Source organism: Cottoperca gobio, chromosome 5 (genome assembly GCF_900634415.1).
Source record: "Cottoperca gobio chromosome 5, fCotGob3.1, whole genome shotgun sequence".
Classification (NCBI taxonomy): Eukaryota; Metazoa; Chordata; class Actinopteri; order Perciformes; family Bovichtidae; genus Cottoperca; species Cottoperca gobio.
This window is the reverse complement of record NC_041359.1, coordinates 9612413-9637612: the sequence shown is the minus strand read 5'-3', so window position 1 is coordinate 9637612 and position 25200 is coordinate 9612413. Positions and strand designations below refer to the sequence as shown.

Genomic DNA, 25200 nt, shown 5'->3' with positions numbered 1-25200 from the left:
AATAGTGGAGGCTTCACCACCTTGCCTGAAATATGAAGTTAACTTCTAAAGAATGTTTATGAAATACGATATTAATCTTTATTTTAAGATTCAAACTAAATGATAAGAGAACACTGCAAAAGGGAAACCCTGCTGACCTTTGTGACTTACCACTGAATCAAAACAGCAAAAATAATTTAAAAGACTGGCTAATTCAGCTCTGTTACTTGCATTATACTTACGCTGATATCAAGCTTTAAACACTACCTGGTTATGGTGTTTACAGTTGTAATAATCTAAGAATTGTTTATAATAAAAGGATCTGAGTGTATGTAATCTTAATGATTTAGTGACTAGGTACTCTCATTTTAACACCAAGTGTTGGAAATATATGGGAATGCCTAACCATTAAAAGCAAGTTAGTAACAAAATGACATCTCACCGTGTTGCACTTGGTCCCACACACCACCTGCCTGTGGTTGAGCCACTGTGAAGCAAACACCTTGTTCAGTCTCCCCAGGGAGAACTCCCTCTCCTTGAGGATGCCAGGGAGCCTGCTGGCTGCAAAGCCACGAAGGCTCCGCTGGAGCCGCAACTCATGCTGCTGTTGAGGTCTGAACTCCCGCCCACGGAGGGCACATACCACTGAGCGCCGACTGCACCACCACTGCTGGGCATGACGTGATGAACAAGAAACACGGCTCCGTTTGTGTGGCGCTTGACACCAGCCCAGCTGAGGAAAGAGATGGTGAAAAAGGTAATTTTTGTGATATTTTGTGTGTGAAAAGCACAACTTTTGTTAAAGTTTCAGAGACTATTAACTGTGGAAGAGTTAGCCTACAGTTAAGTGAATTAAACAAATAAAATAGTTTTTTTAAATAGTTTTTCAAATAAAATAATTAAATCCGAACTTTTTATTTTTTATGAATCCTCAATCTCTATTTCATTACATCACAAACTGTGATGCCATGTCCATCCCCAGAGGACCGTGGACACATATCTGTAACTCGCTGGTACAGATTTAAGAGCCTTAGTGGATTTACAGCAGAAAACACACGCATACAGTCATTGACACTTGATCTGGATGGGTCAATACAGGCCTTTGTCCTAAATTTCCCTCGGGATGAATAAAGTATCTATCTATCTATCTATCTAGTATAAACAAAAGCGCTGAATTTGATCTTACTCAAGTAGGTCAACATTATTGGCCGCCTATAAGGGAGGTTCAGATGACACCTGTTGTTAATCAGTAGACCACATAAGACCTACTGACTCCCTTATCACTGGTTAGGAACACAACTAAATGTATTTTACACACGCATCCTAAATGGTGTTTAGGCCGAATCAAATCAGGTACCCCAGTCACACTTTTGTCGGACCATACATTTAAATTTTGCAACACTAAATAGCTTATGGCTAAGACTTTTAAGGGCATATTAAAATCAAACTTGGTCTGTGCATTTAAAGCTATTCACACATGTACAACCTTGGATCACAGCACAGCTTTAAAAATTATATATATATATTCCACTTTATTGTGTTGGTTTATCATTTTGCTTTGGTTTTATAGATATTTAAGTAGACAACAAAAGCTAATACGCTATTTGTTATTGCCAAAATGGTACGATAATATTATCTGGGAATCCTTTAAAATGAAAGACGTAACACAGAAACTGGCAGAACAGCTAGTCTTGTAATCAAATGAAGGAATCATTAGATGGATGGATGCCCAAACGTTTGGAAACATTCAGGCAGGACCTGAGCACCATTCCACTCTAACAGAGGTATACACCAGTAGCTAAGCATTGTTTTGTTAGGCATCTTGTACATTAAACAATTATCCAAAAAGCTGATACACTAAATATTTTTGATTGCTCACACACCATCAGAACAATCTCAATAAACACCACAATAGAATTACAAATGTCACTGATGTCATTAATTATTTGCCTCACCTGGCCTAATTATTCATACACATTTTATGTTGTTTTTTCTTGAGGTATTTGATAGTTGTGTCTGATGTGAGCGATTAGTGAGTGATCGTAGGCCCAAAATGCCTGAGACATGCCTTGACATTGTTGGTATACTGTGCAGTAAAGGCAGCTCCTACAAAGAAACTTTAATGTAAAGCTAGTAATACTGACAACCAGTTTCAAAGTCAAAGAATATGTTGAGGTGTCAACAAATGGGCTCAGGACTTGATGATGAATGTTGTCTGTCAATTCAGAAGAGGTCCATTAGGCTATATTGGACAAGCTGATCTACGGTTGGTCTGTATGTAAGTTAGCTATCCTATCTAACTGTTAATAAACGGCTAGCTAAATAGCTACAGCTATGCCTAGTATTTGGATACTATAAGACAAATTCCGTATTCAGTGACGATTCACGCTATTCCGGGTGGTGACTGGATGGTGACAAGCGATGAACCCAACAAAACAAGAGAGTGTCAATGTTATAAACATACGAAGGGGTAATTTAACCGTGATTACAATTTAATAACAGCCATAATAAGACGAGGCAGCTAGCCCTTTGGCTAACGTTGATAACGGACTGCCGTTGGATAACGCTATATTCAAATAGAAACACACTGCATTATCGTTTAAACAAGGCCACAATTGTGATAGTTTGGTGCATGTTGTAATCATATATGTATACATATCGCAGTGATTAAGTTGTTTAAAATGTTATAAATAGCCTCTGACATGGCTTATATCAGCTAAACCTGGCTAGCCCACTGCTAGTTAGCATGCTAACATAAACTAACAAGCGTTAGCTAGCTAATCTGGATCCGCACCGGTTTCCGCCTACCTGTTGTTGATCCTTGGGCTCTCCTGCCTTCCTTTTCCTGCTAACTGTTTTTCTCGCCATAATCTGATACACACAGCTCCCTCACCCACATGGAGGGTAAAAGTGACGCTGGACACTGGATCATATAATGGCGATATGCTATTTTGTTGCTTGGCCCTCGCTGGCAGCGTCCGACGACGAGCAAGGGCGATCACATACGTGAGAGGTTGGTTAGCCGCTGGTTAAGATTGTCGCTGACTTACCCTGCTTCCTAGACCCCCAACTAATACTACACTCTGGCTGTACTCCCTTTTCAGTTTCGACAACGTCGCTAGCTACTGCCAGAGGGTACACACTCTCTTTTTTTTCTGCCAAGTCGCGTCAGCAACGGCGAAAGCATTGAGCAGCGCGCAGCCGCACTCAAATTAAACATCAACAAAAACAAGGTCGTACGTGAACGCGAGCGTCATGCGTGCTCGTTCACGCCAACTGCGTGAGCACATTGAGCACCTTGATCAGATGATTATTTTTTTTCTCTCCGTTTTAACGACATATTTTGTTTCAGACAATATATAGATGCAATCAAATTATAAGCTTTCAAGTTTGAGCTCAGTCATAAACATTAATAATTAAAATTATTGTATGAAAGATTAACATAAATAAATTGTATACGAATATTTAAATGTAATTTTATGTCTGTTATTTATGACACATCCCATGGCATGTTTATGATCGTTACTGTGAACATTGAGAACTTGCTAGTAGTCCACCTTGACACTCTTTTTTTCGATTTTTCTGAAGGTGGTCTTTATTTGCATGGGCACAAAGACATGGTTGATATAGAAATCTGAAATCACACAGATGGCTGGGACCTAGGGTTTAAACTCAGATCTGTTAACAGACCTTAAACATGACTTTGTAATCTTCTGTTTATTAACCCTGGTGAGCTCAGGCTGACTAAATATGGCCTCTTTTCTGAAGCATAATTGTCTTTTTTTCTGCTGACTAGACCACGCAGTTAGATGTTTCCAGTTGCCAATGACAATACCTGGATGGACATTCATCTGTATTGTTGCTGTAAACTGAAAAGAGAGAATATAAATGCATCTGCTGTAGAAGAGCAGAAACAAGGAGCAGGAGAGTTGTACTTCATCATCAGCCAATACATACAGTATAATGTTGTGATCCTACCAACTAAAATAACCAATAACTAATTAAGCTCAAAAAGCAACAAAAGCAAGGATCAACAGTCTCACCACTGAAAAGATGTGCACATTTAATAGTGAGGATTCTCCAAATCATTCAAGAGGAAATTGAACATTTTGCAAATCACATTTCAGGAGCTTGGGAAAGAATACTCAACCACCTCTTATTTTACCATTAAGATATTTCAATGTTCATTAGATTCATTAGCATTCCATGTTCAATTATGCTGTGACTTAAAGGTGGATCTGATATATACTGTAAAACTATAAACATGATGCCCAGGTTGCATTTCATCACTTCACAGCTAGGAGACCGTAACAGAAGGAGGCATTGTTGGAGGAGGTCCAGTACCTGCTTTACTGCATTCACTCCAACTTGTGTGGCTGTCGGAGGAGAGGCAAGTAAACATAAACTTGCTTTTATGTATGATTAAGGAAACCTCACTTTAGTTATGTAAGGCGACAATAATACCACTTATGTGTTTGTCTGTAAAGTAAGTGTACCTTTCTTTTTTTATCACAGTAAATGAAAAAGGAAGAAACAAAACTGGATGAAAACACATATGTTGATCATGTCAACCACAAATCAGACAAAATTCTGGCATGAATAATGATACTAACATGACACATTGCCTTGTCATGTTGTTTGCCTGCACCCGCCACTGTCCCCCCCAAGAATAGCAAAAATGGATTGAAGGACAGCTTCATGGTGATGTCGACACTTCAGGAAACACTGGGATGTTTGTTGTTTTTTCAGAAGGATTATTTCCGGCAAGCATGAGCTCATCTGGTTTGAGTGGTACACTTGGTAGCGAATATTTTGTATTAAAAAAAGTAAAACATTGTCTGTATTGGAAATAAACCGCACTACAATTAGATTAGTAAAAACCAGGGGTTGTTCTAAAATAGATAGGGGGTTAGTTCATTTATTTTTTCATTTGTGAAATATAAGATAAAGTGGACCTGCACGAAGCAAAGTTCTTCAAAACACATTTTGGAAATTTTTAAGCCCTTAATCTGTTACCATGCCTCGAATATCAGTACCACAGAGCTCAAGATTATGGAAATGTCTGCCATCTTTGCCTTTGGTGCAACTGAGCAGACCTGCTTCTTAAAACATACGTAGCATGGAACTCATACTATAAAAATAAAGGATCCTGACCATCTTTTAAACAATCCCAACCCAATTAACATATGAAAATGTTCCTTTCCATTTAAGACTGTAGAAATGGCAACAAACCTAAAATCAAGAGGTACACTCTTTTAATATTACACATGAGAAAATAAAGTGAATGATTCAACAAATCAAAGTCATGTTTGATTAGATTGTGTGGCAATGAAATCCAATAACAGAGAATAAATGATGGAGATCACTGAAGTCAAACCTTTTCTAGTTACGTCAACATTTCCAGCGAGGCTTTAAGACCATTGCTCATCTCCTGACAATTACTTGAGGCTCAAAGTGCCAGTCAACAGTCACACAATATGAAATATCTCTATTGCACTGTGAGGTGGCTGCAAGAACAAGCTTCACTCACATTTTGTTTCTTTTTCTTTTTTTAAACCACTCACTCTTTTCCAGTCACAGAGGTCCGTGACAGTTAAAAGCGTCACTTTTGCGAGTTAACATAGCTTACATTATCATAGCAAACTTTTTATTTGTAAATAAAAGTATCAGTGTACTGTTTTAAATAAGTTGATAATTATGAAACGAGTGTGCACCTGTGCAGTATGTGACACATCAGTGCCAGTGGGTTATGGGGTATTTCTTATTATTTACTACTATTTCTCCCTGCTCCTTTAACAAGCCATTCCAGTGAAGGTCGAAGAGAGTACTGGGGTAGTGCTATCTCTTATGTTCTGGGTTATAGTGACTAAGGATCTATTATGCAGTTCCTAAAACAGAAATCAATGAAACTGACATGAAAAAAAGTGCCCAAATAAACAGAAAAAAAACACAGACATGAATGAATGAAAGAACAAAGTAGAACAGAACTAGGTGCAGTGCACCCGAGCAGAGAGGGCACTTCTGTAGAGTCATTGGTCTGTCTGGCGACTGGGCTTTTTTTTTTTTTCTTTGTCTTTTAAATTTGTCTTTACTTTAAATGTTAGTTAGTTCAGTTTGAAGAGCGCCTCCTCAAGGCACCCCCCAATCCCGCCACCATTTACTAGGTCTGCACAGAGCAGTAAAAGATGGCAGCTTAGTTGTGTGGAAGTTTCAAGAGTTCAAACGGGTCTTTCTGTGATGTACTCAGAGCCTGTCACCAGCTCCCCATTCGGTCCTGCAACTTTGTTTGCAGTCCCGATAACACTTCCAAGTTGAAGCAAATCAAAACAGCATCAAAAGGCCGTTTCTCCTTTCCAGCTCAGTCAGTCATTTTCCCATTCTTGAATACCCTTGCAGTACAAAATCCTGGAACCTAACCACAGGACCTCTTAGAAAATAAACACCACCATGAAAGTATTGTTACACTTTGACCCCCTCCACTCTAGGCACACAGTCTTTGAGAAGTGCTGAGACACGATATGTTTTAGCACAGAGAGAAATACAACTGTCTCCCAGCTGTCCCTTCCACAGCCAAGGCGAGGGCAGGGCATGGTGTGACGGGGTAGGCAGAAGGAAAAGGGCTGTGTTGGGTATTAGCGGGAGGCAAAGCCCTGGGCTGGGCTTTGGCTGGCTGGTTAGTTTGGCTCAGCTAGCAGCAGCCCGAGCCATCAGGTCCTCTAGAGCCTTGTCCTGATCATTGTTGTGGACCAGCAGCACCTCTTTGATGGCGTCCCGCTGAAATCCCATTTCGCCAAATCTTGACATTAGCTCAAGGAACTGCAAGGCCTGGGAAGGATGAAAAAATAAATAAAACTACGATAGATTATATAATGTAATCTATACTTTAACTATCAAAAGAGAGGGTGATGTAGAGGTATTGCTAATATTTTAAAGACTAAACACTGTTTTCCTGCAAATTATTTGACTTATAAACAAAATGCATTTTCATTAAAAAAAAATAAAAGTGTAGTTAGCCAATAGCAAATTGTACAAACCTTTTCCTCTGAGCATTGGTACATCTCTAAACATTCCTCCACTGCACTTGAATCGAAGCCCCGCTCACACAGACGCCCGTGGACAAACAGGTAATCCAGTACCTTAGACAAACAATAAGTACATGTTCATTGTGTCTGCTTTGAACAGCACATTGTTAATGAGGCTTAAATTACACATTACATAAAAAAAGACAAACAAAAAGTTTTTTATATTTTGAGTAATCAATAAAAGATTATATTAATTATTGCTAATGTTCTGTATGGTACATTTATTGTTCTCTTTCTGCTGATTTTATAAGTTTGTGATGCCCAATGCTAGTTCATCATTTAAAACCAGCCCGGTACAAATTCAATCTGACATACCGACTCCATAGAACCTGTGATGAAACTTTATTTTAATTTAAAGGATATATTTACAGATGTACTGCATTGATTCTTCACAGAACACAATTACACAAACGATGAACCGTTAAACATGTCGAACAGTGACTATGCTAGGAATCCAGATTGCTGCGCATTGAGGCGAGATGGGGTCGCACCTGCTCCACGTTCTGCCCTTGTCTCTGCATGGCCCGGAGGACACCCTCATAAGTGTAGCCCATGCCCACAAGGGTTTCCACACACTGACGCTCGCTGGGGGTCATGCTGAGCAGGGCTCCGCCACATGGAAGACCAGCAGATCCTGACCCTGGGTTGGCCTAGAGTAAAAACATCAATGAATGTCAATGAGTCTCCTGTGTTTCCTTGTTTAACATCACTGGTTAATCTACATCACTGTTAGTCAGGTATGAAGTATGTAATCTCATGCTTACCGGTTTTGGTGCACCACTCTTGGTGTGGTTAGTTGGCTCAGGGGCAACAATAACTTGGGTCTTGGGTATGGTCTGTGGGCTGCCGTTGGGAAGGTTCTGTCGGGGAACAGGAATGGGTGCAGGGAATGGGCTGTACCTCACTGGCTCTGGGTCACCAGAATCAGAGAGCTTGGGGAAAGTGAGAGAGCGGATGTTACAGGGCCGATCATCAGTGTCAAACCCCGTTCTCCCAGGGTGTCCAACTCTGTCCATGTCCAGCAAGGCAACCAACCCGTTGGGTTTATGGGTGAAGCCAGGTTTGGAGGTGAGGCTGGTGATGGTGCTCGGAGGAGGGGGGCTGTTTCCACGTGACCCTAACTGGGAAACCTCTGGTGGGGATACAGAGGGAGGAGGTTGAGGTTGTGGCTGGCTCTGGAGGATGTTTCTGAGCTCCTCCCTATCGTCCAAAGTTTTGAGCTCCAGCTTGTCAAAGGGGTCCTCTTCCCGCTCAAAGTCAGCTAGGTTGAGGCTGTGCAACTGGGGAATGCTAGGCTGGATTTTCCTGGGGCCAAGGCTCGAGGCAGGCATTGGAGTGAGGATGGCGTTATGGCTGAACCCTGCCAGGACAGGGTTCAACGCTGGTGGTAAAAGGTCCTGGTCCTGTGCAGCAGACCGGGTTTTCTTCCCTCCACCACCATCAATGTCCTGTGCCATGCACTCCCTGCTCTCTGCCTCGTGCTTGGCTGCTGCCTCTGCTGCTCTGGCTTCTACTGCTCTGGTCTCAGCCAGTTCAACCCCCCAGCGCACACTACGCCTCTCCAGGGAAAAGTCAAACTGTTGAGAATGCAGGAAGAGGAAGAAGGCACATAGAGTGAAAGAGAAAACAAGAACAATTATGAGTACAAGAGCCACATGACATTTCAACTCCAGTTTAACAAATGAAACATCTAAAAAGAACTTGCACGACATAATTTGAATAAACTTTGGAAAGATTAAGGTTGCTGTAAATCGTAAATAACAAAAAAAGTACTCCAACTTTTTGATTGAGTATGCCCAACGTCTAGCAACAACTTAAATAACTTCACTCTATTGTCAGCATTTGGCTTGACTACACCTCTCCATGTAAATGACTATAAGATTGCGCCTTCTCTTTGGTCTCCAGCATGACTACACCGGACCAAAAACACAACATTACCGCAGGACAGAGGGCGGGGCCTGTAGTAATCATTGGCCTAAGACTGTAAATCATCCCTGCTGTGAGGAAGCTGCGGAGATGCATGTCAGTGCAGCACACCACAGCTAACACCCGTGCAAAATCAACATATTTCCTTTGCCTGACTAACCTCCGAGTCCTCCAGCAGAGCGCCACAGTCTGGGAGGCAGAAACCGACAGGCAGCCCCACTTTGGCTGGACAGCGGAATTTGTCATTGATCTTGAAGGGAACTTCATCAAGGTAGCTGATGGGTCCTGCGGAAAAAAACAACAAAAACAAAGTAAGCAGCTTATATTAGAAGAATAGACACTGGAACTACGGGCACCAGCAAACCTTAACTCACAACTTAAAACATCAGTGCAGTCAAACGGTGAAACAAGAAAGTATTAAAAATAGGTCCTTACCATTGTTGTATGCATCTGATCCAGACTTCCTCGCAGCCATTTAGAGACTCTGAAAATAGACACAAGTACACCAGGTTATAAGTTAATATACATGGCATACGTCAGTGTATCTCAAACAAATACACCACCGTGCAACATTATAAAAACAACCTAAAGTGGATTTCCCCAGTCTTCCACCTGCCTTCAGTCGTGACGTTTTGTCTAACATGGTAGTTTAACATTTACAGAATGTCTTTCATTGAGCGCAGAAATTGGTCCTACGGAACGGTTTTAATGAAAGCATATGAGCAATGACACTTTATCACATGGTAGTGCAAATTATTTAAAATTCTTCCCATTGGCTTTGGAACTTCCACTGATTTGCATCTCAAATCACATAATCTTGTTATTTGGTCATGGCTGACATTATCAACACAGAGAAGCAACTGTTTCCACATCAGAAATTTGATCTGTGTGCTCGTCTGATGTAGACTGGTGGTCAGTAGAAAAAGCGATAGATTTGATTCTATTACACAGCTACACATCCATGGGTTGATTTGTTAGTAAAAATGACTTAAAGCTCCAATTAGCTACATTTTGAATAAATGCAGAATCAAAATAGTTCACTGAAACATGTTCGCTTTAACACCCAACTCTACAGCGCTTGCTAATTTGATTAAATCCCAATCTTATGGATCCCCCGTATGAGATAAGATAGTAATTTCCACAAAATAAACTCATGCAAGCCGACCCACCCAGCACAAAGTATTATTGAGACAAAGAAAATTAATGACTGGCTGATAAAGAAATCTAGCAAGCCAAAGAGAGTTGGATAATTTTCTCAGGTGGCTGCGGAGGGATGACCAGGTTGCCATGTTAGTTACAATAATAAAATGCTAGATGCTTTCAGGGAACTTATTGTGTAGTCTGTCTACCCCCCTAGTTTTCAGAAATGACTTATGCTTTATTTGATGCTTTAATATAATCAAATATTCACTTACAGATGAACAGTTCCACTAAGTACCAGTAAAACTCTAGGCTACTAATGCATTTGTAAAATATTCACCAAAGAGGAGGCCAATAAGGGGTGTCTCAGGACACTAAAATATGGCTATGGGATTCATTATTGCTCAATTGAAGGCTATTCCACTACCCAGCCTGCTCCTCGGCTGATGTACGTTCGCAGGAAAGAAAAAGAGAGAAAAAGATTCAAGCTAACCCAGCAACAGGAGAGCAGAGACTGTTGTGCCCACATCTTTACAAAGACCTGGCTCTGTAAAGATGTATCCAGGATAAAACTATTGCACTTGACTGACGGACCGCAGGACAGAGTGCAGGACTCCAGTGGGACGAGAGAAGGCGGACTCGTGTTTACATAAATTATGCTTTGTGCTCAAACGTCAAAGTTAATGGACAATGTTTTCCTGAAGTAAAAATGTGTAATGTTGGCCATTTTTTCTGGCCAGAGAATTCACCATTATTTTTGTTGCTGCTGTTTACATTCCTCCGGATGCAAATTAAAAAGGAGTGCACTACTATTTTTGTTTTCTCATGTTTTTCTTGTGTAGCATAAATGGACTACAACTGTATTTCATGTGCAACCCTGTGCTGCAGAATGACAATAAATGATCTTTGAATCCTTAAAAAAAAAAAAGGGTCATAAAAACCCTGTTTCCAGTCTATCTTTATTGGGTGCCTTCTGCTGATAATATAAAATGATTAGCAATACACAGTAGTCCGTAATGATGAACTGCAGTCTACCGCTGAATAATACCAGCACCAGTCAAAAAGACTCAAGGATCTCCAAGAGAGTGGCAGAGCAGCACACATGTGAAAATCTAGCAATAATTTAAAACACATTTTTGTAAGAATGCAACCTACAGGCAGGTTACTTGTACTACACTAACCTGGGGGCTGTACACCGGCCATTAGCCCCACTTTAGAGTTTAGTCATCATACTTGGCACTAGACTACCTCTCTGGCTAATCATGAATGGCCATGGAAATTGGCCACACATGATCAAGAGGCATATTTCTTAAAATGTTAATCTGATTTTAGTCTCGTAGTTACCCTATAGTTAGTATATAATAGTACGTAACGTGAGGCATACTGTTACATAGCACCCTCCACCACAAGTTGCTGTTCTGCGTAGCTATTTTGACAACTTAGTAACACTGTTAGAGTAGTTGAGTCAAGTTAGTATAAATGTTTCAGAAATAGTGTAAAATCAGACAAACAACAGCACAGGACAACTCGCCAAGGTACTTATGTTAGTTAACAGTTTCTAACTTTAAGCAAAAGCGAAAGGATCGCAGTAACTACAGTTCCTCAAATTCTCAGGCAAGTTTACGTTAATACGGAAAATGTCAAGGCCCTCCGCTATCACGTATTGCTCGCAATATTGCTAGCAGAGTTACTGTAGTACAATGACGTATATTCATTACCTAGTGTTACTTAGATGAGTTATTATAGTGTTAATTAGCAACAAGCTAAGCTATTAACTTTGGTCACCATTAGCTCAACGCATTAACAGCGAAAGTGACAGTTAAGCTAAGAAGTCAACGTCGGGTATGGCATTAGTTTGTATTGGTTGAATATTAAGGTCGAATTGATTAATTCACTGACAATCACCACCAGCCGCTGGCTAATGTTTATGAGGAAAGCTACCATTCATGCTAATACCAATTCGCGTAGTTTAGCCCATGGCCTGGCTGTAATGTTATGTGGCTGGGTACGACAGACCGCTGTCTCTGCTGACACCGCCCCTGAAACAACACTGAGCTCACACATAAACACAGACTCTTCTCACCTGTATCTGCTCCGTCTTGTTTTTTCAAAATTCAAACGTCGTCTTGTCGAGGTGGCACTGTAATGTAAACTATTCTTCGAGAGTTTTATTTAAACTGGAATCTCTTTCCTGCTTCAGCGTGGGACGCCATCTTGATTTGTCAAGCTCCCTTCTACTGGTTCCTGTCTGACGTCACTCACCTACATGACGTCGAACATCACATCCAGCTGCGAGGGGTTTTAGTATACTGTTGCAGGTGCTGTTTTTTTGTTTTAATTAAAGGTAGCATGTATAAAAAAAACGTGTTCTAATTTAGACTGACGAAAATATTGCATTTTTTTCTATCACTGAAAGCCTTGGGTTAAGAGTTTGTATGTTGTCTTTATTGTAGTATTTGTTAGACAGTGTAGAGCAGGGGTGTCAAACATGCGGGGCCAAAACCGGCCCACCAAAGGGTCCAATCCGGCCTGAGGATTGCGCAAAGTGTAAAAATGTGTTGTTTTGATCATAAAGTAAAATACTGTTCCAGATACCTGTGACAAAATGTTTTGTGCCTTTGTAGATACTGTGATCTGTAAGTTGTAATGCACATGTGTAAATGATAAAATGAGGCATAATATTGTTGAAATTGCACCTAATTTTCTTAAGAAATTTCAGGTTGTTCATAATGTTTAGTAAAAAAGATACTTCATTAAATTTGAACATTTTCAGAAAGTCCTTGTACTTTCTTGCACTAAAACGAAGGGAAAAATTTGGAGTTGTCGTTATTTCTAGGTTATTATGCTGTGATGTAACTGGTCAGATCAAATTGTGCTGTATGTGGCCCCTGAACTAAAATGAGTTTGACACCCCTGGTGTAGAGAGATTGACGAGATCTCATATCATATAAAAAAGTAAGCCTATCTTAGGTGAGAAGGAACATGTTTTTTATTCAGAACTTTACAAGAACAAACAAACAAGGCATACTTACATGTCTTATTCACCAGAAATCTTCATATTTTTGATCAAAATCAAATGCAAAAATGACAGAAATATAAATAAAAAATATACAGGTAATATATAAACATAAAAACAGGGATATCTCAAATTAACTTAAACATTTTGTAATGAAAACAATTGTAGAGCTTTTTGGTCTTTAACAAGTTTACTGGACTTTTACTTTCTTCCAATGGACATACAATTAAATTTGGGCTGTTGGCATTTTTGTGACCAATAAAGTGAATTTAATAGAAATATAAGAACGTCAGTGAGTAATGTCTAATGTCTAGTAATGTCTGTAATAGTCTGTTATGGTAATACATTTTAAAACATTTAATATTGTAATATGTACATATTTGTGAATGTCTTTAAAACATTTTGTTTTTTTATTTGGCATCGAGTGCGCGCACGTCACGTCAGACCCTACGTGCTTTACGTTTTGCAGACACGCGCAATGATAGCCGGAAGCACCGATGGGAGGAAAATAAAAATCGATGAAATCCAGGGTAATTCGCGAGTGTAAACCTCTTACCTACTGTCCTTTTCCGCGACCGTAGGCTCGAATTTATCAGCGTTTTTCACTGCCACTGTGCCGGAGGGGACGGCTGAGAGCAGGAGGGCTGCTCAATTTGAACCAAGTTGCTCGGTAGGGGTTTAGCTGACGTGTGGAGAAGTTGAGACTGCCAGAGAGCAGATAAACAAACATAAACAAGCAGGGATCAGCTGAGCGCCTGTCCGAACCGAACCAGCAGCACGGAGAGAGATGTCAGGGAGAGCCAGTTTCTTCTTTCCAGCCCAAGAATGATCCACAGGAGACCGTGACTCACACTGATACTAGCTCCATGTTATTTGTCAACACTGGCACACAAAGAATTTTTCGGAAACACAACACGAGGTCCAGGCTTTAGCAGAAAATCCACTGCTCCTGTCACTGTCTCTTTGTCAAGACATAGCGCAGGCTAGCACGGACAACCAATGAGTTTACCTTCCCGTTTGCAGCTGTAACGAAACGAATACACATTACAGTGCAAGGAGACAGAGGTAAACACTTTTTTATTAACTTTGCTTTTTTTTTCCCCCATAAAGGGCCTGCGAACTAAGCCACTGACATAAGCTAGCTTGGCAGGCTACATATCCTGTTTGTGTTTGAATTCTTTATGTGGCGCTCAGTTTACCAACAGAGCTGTTATCTTTTCAGGTGTTTGTCTTCTTTTGAACTAGCGTGTTCTATAAAGACTAATGTCAGTACAAACAAAGCTAACAGATTGTATGTGTTTGCTGCAGAGTCAACTTTAACCATGAAATGTAAAATAAATGTGAGTAGAATCCTGACAGTATCATTAAGCCCATTGTTTTTTTCTTTCCACCCTGCTACCTTTCACTGATCTGGGGCCACTCTTGTCAGAAGTGGGATTAACATGGCCCACCAGGCAACCCCTAGTTCCCAGAAGGCCCTGATGATGGAGCTGAAGTCTCTGCAGGAGCAGCCCGTGGAGGGCTTCCGCATCACTCTGGTGGAGGAGTCCGACCTCTACAACTGGGAAGTGGCAATCTTTGGGCCCCCAAACACCTTGTATGAGGGAGGCTACTTCAAGGTGGGATAAAACTTTCTAATACCAGGAAAGGGAAGGAAAAACATGGCACCATGTTTAGACAAAGTGACACTTTCATGAAGCTAATTAATAAGTTTTCTCATCAAGTAGGATTCATAGGAGATTGCTGCAAGTTGGAAAACAGCCAGGTAGTTCACTGACAGCGACTCTGTTTGAACCCAAAGTGCCAAACCAAGTAAAGTCTTATTATAATGGTTGTTGCACTTTTAAATTCAGCAATTACCTTTTTCACCTCTATCTGCTCACATCCACTGGTCTAAGAATTATTCTGTTTTAAAGCCTTTTCAGACAGGCAGCCATATTTCTTAATTTTGAGTCTCTCTCCCCTCTCCCTTCATTCTCCTTGTCCAGCCCTCTCCCCCTTGCTGTATGATAGTTGTGCTTGAGATGGCTATTTTTAGCTTTGAGCCCGATATAAATGGCACCTCAGTCAGCACAGAGAAGGGCACGGCGAGACTCATCTTCCTTTCTTTCATGTCACTTATTGAGTGAAACGTCTAGAAAGTACGGTGCAGTGAGAGCTTACATTCAAGTTGAGGCAATGCAGATGACACTGTAATCATTCAGGAATGCCAAAATAATACAATTGTTGCTGCAATTGTTGATTACACTATGCTTTGCTTTTACAGTGACATGCTTGTGGCATCTATTTACAAGTAAAATCTATTGTATTTACATAACTTTGAATTACGTGTGTTCTTTTACAATCTGAACAACATATCATGTTACAGCCTCTATCCTTAGACCCTGAGGTCAGATAAGGAAAAACTCCACATACAAAAACAGAGAAAAATAGGAGATACCACAGAAAAAAAATGAAGGATCCCTCTTTCAGGACAGACGGCAATAGGTGCCATAGGTAAAGTTTACAATTTACCTAACGCACAAGTCTTTAAAAGAGACAGGCAACACAGAATCAGAATTCAGTTTATTGCCGAGTAGGTTTACACATACAAGGAATTTGTTTTGGTGTATAATGGTGCATACATAAACACAGTAAGTGAAATTAAAATGTAAAATAAGTGCAAATATAGAAATATTGTTAAACTGTTATAAACCAAAAACATATGTACAAGAAATTTAAATATATGAAAATATAATAAGAATATGAGAATTACTGTGAACAAATTAAAAGTGTAAGAGCTGTGCAGTTTTAATTAGAGGTTTTTAAAGTGGGAGGTGGGCCTCCCCAGGGGGACTCCAAGTTTCAGGATAGACTCAGTGAATGGAAGTGAAAAAATATTCCCCTAACATAACATGTAGCATAGAACCTGCAGACACGTTCAAACCAAAGCGGTTACCCCTGAGCCAATAACTTTAATAGATATTATTCTAATGCTGACTTTGAGTCTCGTACACTACAGGAAGGGATGACTGTTCTACTTTGTTGCAGGTGTAATTGAGGAAACATTTGTGGAAGAGATTGACTACTAGTGTAACTATGTAAATTAGTTGGACATGGAAACCTGATTGTCATGACGTCTGTGTTTGTCCCAAAGCTGCACTAGAGCAGTGACCAGTTGTGGAGTAATGATAGTGCTATCTGAGTGGCAGCAACTCAGTGAGAGCTGGGGTGATGTTACACCCATTCCTACACGCCTTTCACCTAGATAATTGCGCAATACCATGTAAAGAAAACAGAACCAGAAGCACCAAATGTTGTGTCAGCTAATGCCGAGCTCTACTGAAATGCATTTGAAACACACATGACAACTGCTTCACGGTGTGATTGGAGGCATGGCTGAGAGTGTATGATCACATAGATGTTGTATTTTTAGTTTGTTGTTTATCCTGTACACACGTCATCTATTGCACGTCTGTCCGTCCTGGGAGAGGGATCCCTCCTCAGTCTCTCCCAGAGGGTTCTTCCATTTTCCCCTCTAATTATGGGGTTTCTTTTAGGGAGTTTTTCTTTGTGCGGTCCGAGGGTCTAAGGACCGAGGGTGTTGAATGCTGTACAGTCTGTAAATCACACTGAGACAAATGTGTAAATTGTGATATTGGGCTATACAAATACATTTTGATTTTATGATTTATTTTATGTTTTAATGTGAGATGAAACGGGTAGAGGAAGTTACTTTGTGGTTGAACACTTGTTATTAGTGAACTTGTAAAGCTAGACAAGAGCAAATGTATTTTTAATGCAACATTACAGTTAGATTTAAACAGTGAAAATAATCCAGTTTGTCAAATGTATCCTTGTTAGCAACTTGCATTTTATTGAGACACCTGCAAAACGTTGTTTCACTTCCTTTTTGTTTATGGAAGCATGAAGGAAGAGCTTAATGTCTTGCAAAGGTTACAAATGTACTTTGTTTATTTAGAGATATAAAGCATTATTCTTTTCACATTCCACATATCAATGTGCTACACCAACCTCCAAATCATCAACTCGCATCTCCCTGTGGTCTCTTCACCCTCAAGCTGAGACCCACAGGCTCAAAGGACTTAAACTTTGCATAGCATACGTCAAGCTCGGCTGTCTGTAAAACATGTTGACCGTCAGCCTCTGTTTGTTCTCCCAGGCTCACATCAAGTTCCCAGTCGACTACCCGTACTCCCCACCAACCTTCCGCTTCCTCACCAAGATGTGGCACCCCAACATCTACGAGGTAAAGCGTTTTGTGTTTGTCAATTTTAATCTTTTCACACAAATGTTGTAGCCATTGTCATTCTGATTTTGCACAAATACAGGTTATATAAAATGCAGCTATTTAGAGGCTACATTTAGACACATTCAGATCTTCATGAAATATGTTATACAGTGCATTGTGTTCTCTTTTCAGAACGGAGATGTGTGCATCTCCATCCTGCACCCTCCTGTCGATGACCCTCAGAGCGGGGAGCTGCCCTCTGAAAGGTGGAACCCCACCCAGAACGTTAGGTAATCTCTGCCACACGACCTCTGCTTCTGCATGCGCTTTAATCCATTCTACAGCACAGACATGCTGTCTTTTTATAACTTTTCTGTTAATATGAATACAATGTGGGCAATCTTTTTAACACTGTACAAAAGACCTCATTTCAAAAATCGGGCTCAGTACCTCCTACTAAACTAGAGTTATCCAATATAGAATACAGGATGAGTAAGATGAGGGTGAGCGAAGATGAGCGTCCTTTAGCCAAACGGTTAAAGGGATAGTTTTGAAGTGGGGTTGTATGAGGTCATGGGTGTAATTTCCACTGGGGACAGAGGGGACATGTCCCCCCCCCACTTTTCAAAATCCCATATGTCCCCCCCACTTTCAAATTCGCCACATCCGTCGTCGCCACAGAGGAGCAGGACACACTCTGCCTCTGTGGACGCAACCAGGAAAGTAGGCTACGCTAATAATGATACCAGCAACGTGATTTAGATGTGGCTCCAGCTCAGCATTGTTTTGCCTGTGTATTTTGTATCAATAGTTATATGACTATAAATAAAAGTGGAAATTAAATCTCATATTATTTTTATTTGAATCACACACAAAACATTAATTGCGAACATTTTTGTGTTTATAAAATGGTTCTCTCCAGTCTTGGCTATCGGCCCCTGTATTAAACAATTCAGAAAGTAAGACAGTTTTTTGTGTGTGTCCCACTTCTCAAAGCAAAGTTACACCCTTGTACTTATCCATAATCAGTATACCGATCAGTTAGTTTCTAAAATAAAATTAAGTGTAAAGGACTTGCCATGCTTAAATATAAAAACAACTGGAAACGTCACGTGATATACATACAGCATAAATTAGGGATGGCGTAAATTAATAGTTCAGTTTTAGTATTCCTTTGTTCTGTGTAACATCTCAAGACAAAGACACTGCTGCAGGGTTGTTCCAAATTTATTTTAAATTGAACATGTCAGCAAGGCTGCTTTTATCGAGGAGTGCTGAGTCTATGTATTTGAAAACCTGAGCAGATTGGGTGCAGCGTGTAATTGAGCCGCAACGGGAAAGAGGCGAGGTGATGCCTCTGCCTGGGTTTAAATGAAGCTAATTACCGTTTTAAAAAGCCCGTATGGAGTTTTACTTTCATGCATACAAAATCTTATATTGGAGTGTCCTCATTTTCTGTCTGTGTGTTGTGTTACGATCAGAACTATCCTGCTCAGTGTGATCTCTCTGCTCAATGAGCCCAACACCTTCTCCCCGGCTAATGTGGATGCGTCTGTCATGTTTCGCAAATGGAGGGACAGCAAAGGCAAGGACAAGGAGTACGCAGAGATTATCAGGTAATACAAAATGTGGAGTATTTCATCAATGTACAGACAAATGTGTAATGTGCTGACAGGGAGTCAATCAGTCACTCCATGTGGCAATAACATGAAACGCTGGCTTTAAATGTATTTCTTATTTGGCCCACAGAAAGCAGGTGATGTCAACAGCGGCAGAGGCTGAGCGCGATGGCGTGAAGGTGCCGACCACGTTGGCGGAGTACTGCGTCCAGACCAGGGTCCCCTCCCAGGACAGCAGTTCAGACCTCCTCTACGACGACCTCTACGACGACGACATGGAGGAGGAGGATGAGGACGAAGACGAGAGCGAGATGGAGTCCGTAGGTGAAGCCGGGGGGATGAGCCCCACGGAGGACGGCGGGACGTCCACCAGACGTTACGACAACCAGGACGACTCTGGCAATGAAGACTCATGATGATCTGGATGAAAACTCCTCCCTGCCAACTCTCCCCCCCTCCCCCACCGTCTTTCTTTTATGCATTTCATTACAATTTTCAGTGTGTTTGTGTGTGTGTGTGTGTGTGCGTGCGTGTGTGTGTGTGCGTGTGCGTGTGTGTGTGTTAGCACATACAGTGGGGTCAATGGTAAACTGCCAAAAAACGTTTCATCATTTATTAAACTAATTCAGAGGGTCAAATAATCGTTGTAGTCAAATGCTATTGCATACTTTTTTAGAAAAGTTTGTTGGTACCGTTTTCACTGAAAGTCAGAATTAGGTGTTTCCACCGTTTGCCTTAATTACAGCTTGCACTCTGTCTGGCATCAGATGTTTCGCAGAGATTGAGATTTGAAATTATTCCAGCACTTTTTGAGAGCACCCCCAGGTGTTTTTGATGTTGCGTTATATTTTTTAAATGCAGAAATTATGGCAGAATAGAGTGGTATTACTGTGCGATGAGTGTGCGATTAATAATTTTACAGGTTACTGACTCCAGACGAGGCAAAACATCCCCACACCTGAATATTTCCATCAACATGTTTAACTCAATTTCTTTTGCCCTGCTGTATTTCTCCTTCATGCAACCAACTCCTCACGTACTGTACTGGAAGTTGTTTGGTTGCAACCATAAAGTTTGAATTTTTGTCAGTCACCAACAGTGAAATCTCTGTATTGTTCAATGCATGCTTAGCCATTAGACTTGCTTTTGTTTTGGTTACTGATTAAGTTTGACTGTCTTTTAACTGTAGTTTTGTCAGTTGGAATAGGACTTATTTTGTTGCATGGCTTTGCATCTTGGATGCAGATGCATAAAGATGGTGGCTTTAAACCATAGTGCCATCTCTACTTCAGTCTTGTCCTTGTTTAGATGAGAATAACTTATTTTTTGTTAAAAACTTTCCAGCCTTTTAATTAGACTTCTTTTTATTAGAACCTGGCATTAACAGTAGTAACACTAATAGTTCTTTAGTTAAAACAGCTGGAGTGCGGAAACTCTATCAGTGACAGTAATTACCATATGGGAGAGACCATATAGCAGCTAGGAGTATGGCGGAAAATCCTAAAAAAAAAGCATACAAGAAAAGTTTCTGGACTGGATGCTCAACATAAAAAGAGAAACTGGTGTTCAGAGGAAGGATTAAAGTTGTGCACAGGAAGACTTGAAGAGAGCTCTTCTGGGGGCGGGGGAGATGCGGCAGACAGCGCAACTCTGGTATACTGCAAAACACAAAGAGCTTTCCCTGGCGCCGATGGGCTTTATCAGCATTGTGTAAACTCGTTTGGCAAGGACTTGGATGTAATGGACGTTCATTTATACGTAGAAGTCCCGCACTCCAGCTTTAAAAGTGTTAACCTTTGTATACGTGGTTAGAAAAACATGTAAGAATCTTCCTATCACACATACCAGTATTTTCATTACTTACAAGAATTTCCCAAAGATAAAAATCACATGTTTTTAGTTCTAAATAACCTGCAAAGTAAAGAAATTGTTTTAGTTTTTGATAAATGATGAAAACAAACTGTCCCTGTGGTGGTCTCTTGAACCCCGCTGTAACTGGCCGGCTCTTCGTCTGACTAATCCGTGTCAGATTGTTTGGTTTTGTGTTAAAAGATTGTCTCTATCCACCCGTGTCTTTACTTGTTGCTGTTTTTATATGTTCTTCTTTTGTTTTGTTGACATTGTGTCCTACCTGACTTGTCCCTTGTATTTTCTGGGAGGGTTAAGACAGTTTGGCTGATGGACACTTTGCTGTTTGACTCATTAACCAGTCGATGAGCGGGCCAGCTTGGCCTGTCACTGTCCACCAGTGTGGCATCCTGTGGCTGAATATCTCTGTCCCTTTCACGCCTGTCTGTCTGACTAATGCAATCAACTTAAACACAGGCTCCACCGGGACCCTGCCCTCTTGGACCCACCTACAGTAATGTCCATCACGACTGCTCCCTCATGATCCCTCAAAGCAACTTCTTTTGGTTAGGGGTCGTCGCCTCCTACACCTCTCTCTGCCTCTTAAACCTCAGGGCCTCAATAGACTTTCACTGAGAGAGAAAAACCAGTCAAAGAGAAACTTTAACATACAAACTGCTCCTCACCTCCACCTCCTTTATTACTTTCTGCATCACCGGGTGACTGTAGAGGGCAGAGAGTGAATTGAAAGTCTCCAATCTCACCGCCAGCGTGTTTACACGTGACTGATTAGGCTCCTTAAGTTGTTTTCTTCATGGTAGGCTAGAGTCAAATTTAACAAATCAAAATGTACCTGTAGGGACTTTCTCCTCGAGACAAATGCTCACATTATGTTGCGAAAGATATGGAAATGTTGCATTTTTTCCCGCCGTTACTGCGACTGTCTGTTTATTAACGGACAAAATCAAAATGCAACTTAGCTCTTCATTTGCATTTGAATGAATATGACACTGATTGCGTGTGTGTGTGTGTGTGTGTGTGTGTGTGCGTGTGCGTGCGTGCGTGCGTGCATGTATTTACTATTCATCTATTGACTAAAATGTCCTAAAATGTTCCTGTCTCTGGAACAGGTGCAGACTTCTGTCACACCAGTAAGTTTGTCCTAATGACCTTTTGGACTTTGTCCAGTCGAGAAAACATTGTGTGTTTGCACAGTGTCCTAGTGCTGTTTTGGTGAGGCCTGAAGTGGCTAAGGATTTGACTGATAAAAAAAAAAAAAGAAACACCCTCTGAGTATTAAACTTTTGGTCACACTGAACAAGTTATGGTTGTGGGTATGAATCTGTTGCCCTTTTCAACACAACGGAGCACTGCGCAAACCTTTGAATCAAACGGATGGATTTTATGCCAAGGAAACCAGTACAAGTACAGCCCCACAACCGTTCATGTACAAGACTATGAAGCAATGGATGCATGTGGTGGATTTAAACGCTGTGTGAATAAACTCTTTACGAGATACCTTTTTGGATTTAAATGTGAAGCCAAAGGAGTGAAACATTTCCTCCCGGCCCGGTTATTTTGGAGGCTCACAGAGACTGGATTCTGTTGAGAACGGGTAGAGGAAGTTCACTCCTGAACCGGATCTTTAATGGATTTGATATCAAGGCACAACAGGAAGGGGATAAATGCCAGAGATTCTGAACTTTTCTAGATGTTCTCATGTTTTGCCCATCCCTCGCCATACAGAGATGAAGTAGAAAAAGTAATGAAATGTACCAATGTCATGTGTATCTACTAAATGACTAGTTTGACATATTGGGAAATATGCTAATTAGCTTTGTGGCGAAGAGGATCTACATCACTCTCATCCGTTAGCTTAGCTTTGCACAAAGACTGAAAAGACGGGGAAACAGTTAGCTATAGCCTATCTCTTTTTTTACCTGTACGACCCCCCCCCCCATAAAACAGCAAATTGTCCTTCTTACACTAAGTTTTGTATAGATTCAACAAACGAGAAGTAACGTCTTATTGAGTGAGCTTTAGAGGTGCTGGCAGGCTGACTTCGGTACCATAGGACAGAGCCAGGCTAGCTGTTTCCCTCTGTTACAAGGCTTTATGCTAATACTTAGCTAACCGGTTGCTGGCTGTAGCTTCGTGTTTAACTGACAGACCTGTTGTAAATCTTGTCATTGACTCCTTGCCAGAAAACAAATAAGTGTATTTCCCAAAATGTCAAACTATTCTTTTTTTAATATAAAGCTACAGCCATTAGCTGGTTAGCTTAGCTTGCCATATAAACTAGAACAGGGGAACCAAAAAAAGAACGTTTTAAGCGGGAGTTATGTGCTGAAAGTTTTGGAAAACTTTGGCTAGTTAGCTAAGTTAAGCTAACCGGCTGCTGTCATTAGCTTCACATTTAACAGACACACGAGACGGTAGTATCAGTTTTGTCAACTGATTTTAGCTAAGAAAGCAAATAAGTGTATTTCCCAAAATGTCGAACAATTGCTTTGATTTAACAATTTCCCCCCATCACAAATTTAGAGATCAGAATCAGCGTTATTGTTTTTGTTAGAGTAAAGTCTAGGCGTAGTGACGCCCTTATGATAGCAATTCAATGATCAGTTTAGATCTTTTCAATCTTAAAATGCTCCTCTTTCTTTTTACTTAAATGTATGCCTTGTTTTTATAATGAGGACAGGCGGGGAAAAGCTCAGGAGACCATTTGAGGGAAGAGAGCTACCAACAATTATCTCCGAGGGATGACAATAATTTACCAAACTCAACCTAAGATATGACGCACTAAAAAAGGACTGCGGTCTAACATGTTGAGATGTTATTCCATACACACTGTTATATACAAAGGCCTGAATGAAAACATTTAGTTCATTTAAACTGCGTGTGTGAGCATGTGTGTGCACAAATGTGTATTTTTTTATGCGTGGGCCTTCACATGGTGACGCACTTAATGGACTGACATGCGTGTGTCCACAATGCGTCCACACCTATTGATGTTAATGGCTTTTTCTTTGATTTTATGTAATTTTTTCCCCTCATCATTTTGTGTTTGTGAGGATGCAAATGTCACTCATAAAGTTTCTATTGTAAAAAAATAAATAAAACATTGTTGGGTTTGTTTCCATTATAGCTTTGATATCTGTTGCTAAGCCCACATGTCATGGAAAACACAACACTGCAAATTAGGATTGATATACAAATGGTGGCATACAGTAACTGGTTAAATTGGAAAATCATTCAAAATATAACCGTGTCATCGAAGCCCGATGAAAGGTTTAAACCTTATATTCTACTGACATCCAGATGTTGAGATATTTGATATTTCTGCCTATATGATTGATATCAATGGTCATTTATTTTTGTTTATTTACTGCTACAGCAACACGTGTCAAAAAATAATGCCACTGTTGCTCTTGATAATCCATAAACCTTACTGTGAACATTTTTAATTTAAACTACTTTCTACCAAAGAAACGGTCCCCATGAATGACATTGTTACAGGGAAGTGAAGTTGGTTTTGAATGTTTAAAATTTCAATTCTCTTGAGCACAACAAAAAAATGTGCTGAAAATATTAAAAAATGAACACCTCAAATCCTGAACAAATTAAATCAGACTACCTATGTTGTTAAATGCTACAAGTGGTATGGGAGTTCTTTTCATGCTTCTGGTGAGCTGACCCCTAAAGGCTCCTTGATGGCCAAACTTGAGCATAATCATATTAAAATTCATTATGACACTGAATGCATTGAGATGATTAAAATAGGCCATACCTTCTAATAATATGACATAAAGTACCAAGTTGCAGAGCAACTGTTTGTGAAGAGAACTCAAATTTAAATTCAGAACAATTAGCTGAGTTTTATCACTGGGAGAGGAGCTTTTCTGCTCCACCAGGCATGAAATTAATTATTGGTTTAATGATGCCCTGATGGGTTTCAAAGCAATAGTTGAGCTGTTGCTCGTGCACAGTGTTACTTTATAGTATAATGTGTATGACTTGTGAAAGTCTTTCACTGACATCCAGCTCACTGCTGTTTCCTGTGTCCTTAAAATACCCAGAAAAAAAGTGACAGTTAATTGAAGTGAGCGCTTCCACTTAGCTTTATGAGTTGCAAGAACACAATTGTTTCTTTAATCACTCTGTTTTCATCCCTTCAGCAGAGGTTATTAATCCTGCAGCCTGGCATTAGGACCAGAATGTTCCTGTATGTAGTACAGTGTGGCAGTGCCAGTAACCAGGGTCAAGTTTAAAAGTCCTGTTTGAATTTCACTATTTGTTTGTGAGAGAACAAGCACTTTGGATAAAATTTATTTTTGCCAATTCCTGCTTTTTAGGTTC

The 25200-nt window shown here is 40.4% G+C and overlaps 3 protein-coding genes across 3 annotated transcripts in view; 1 reads left to right on the top strand and 2 right to left on the bottom strand.

The window, feature by feature from the left end:
* dcaf12 (DDB1 and CUL4 associated factor 12) overlaps window positions 1-3213 on the bottom strand; it is a 9077-nt gene extending 5864 nt beyond the window's left edge. The window contains exons 1-2 of the mRNA XM_029430955.1: window positions 2788-3213; window positions 422-712 (exon numbers count right to left, since the gene is read on the bottom strand). Coding sequence (XP_029286815.1) covers window positions 422-712; window positions 2788-2847 — 351 coding nt within the window. The 5' untranslated portion in view covers window positions 2848-3213. The remainder of the gene's footprint in view (window positions 1-421; window positions 713-2787) is intronic.
* An 815-nt stretch (window positions 3214-4028) lies between these two features.
* ubap1 (ubiquitin associated protein 1) lies at window positions 4029-12400 on the bottom strand. Its single transcript, XM_029430956.1, has 7 exons — window positions 12211-12400; window positions 9423-9471; window positions 9148-9272; window positions 7826-8638; window positions 7553-7711; window positions 7014-7115; window positions 4029-6804 (listed from the first exon to the last, which is right to left on the bottom strand). The coding sequence occupies exons 2-7, from the start codon at window positions 9460-9462 to the stop codon at window positions 6664-6666; spliced, it is 1380 nt and encodes a 459-aa protein (XP_029286816.1). The 5' UTR covers window positions 9463-9471; window positions 12211-12400; the 3' UTR covers window positions 4029-6663.
* A 1216-nt stretch (window positions 12401-13616) lies between these two features.
* ube2r2 (ubiquitin-conjugating enzyme E2R 2) lies at window positions 13617-23984 on the top strand. Its single transcript, XM_029431384.1, has 6 exons — window positions 13617-14208; window positions 14573-14762; window positions 17306-17392; window positions 17567-17664; window positions 18856-18990; window positions 19124-23984. Exons 2-6 carry the CDS (start codon window positions 14586-14588, stop codon window positions 19407-19409), a joined length of 783 nt encoding a protein of 260 aa, XP_029287244.1. The 5' UTR covers window positions 13617-14208; window positions 14573-14585; the 3' UTR covers window positions 19410-23984.
* Window positions 23985-25200: the final 1216 nt, after the last annotated feature.

Coding starts and splice junctions, on each gene's coding strand:
- ubap1 (XM_029430956.1), bottom strand. CDS start 9,462: ATGGCTGCGAGGAAGTCTGGATCAGATGCATACAACAATG. Junction 8,639..9,147: donor CTCTGCTGGAGGACTCGGAG/GTTAGTCAGGCA, acceptor CATTCTCAACAG/TTTGACTTTTCCCTGGAGAG. Junction 6,805..7,013: donor ACCAATGCTCAGAGGAAAAG/GTTTGTACAATT, acceptor CATCCTTCCCAG/GCCTTGCAGTTCCTTGAGCT.
- ube2r2 (XM_029431384.1), top strand. CDS start 14,586: ATGGCCCACCAGGCAACCCCTAGTTCCCAGAAGGCCCTGATGATGGAG. Junction 17,665..18,855: donor AACCCCACCCAGAACGTTAG/GTAATCTCTGCC, acceptor TGTTACGATCAG/AACTATCCTGCTCAGTGTGA. Junction 18,991..19,123: donor GAGTACGCAGAGATTATCAG/GTAATACAAAAT, acceptor TTTGGCCCACAG/AAAGCAGGTGATGTCAACAG.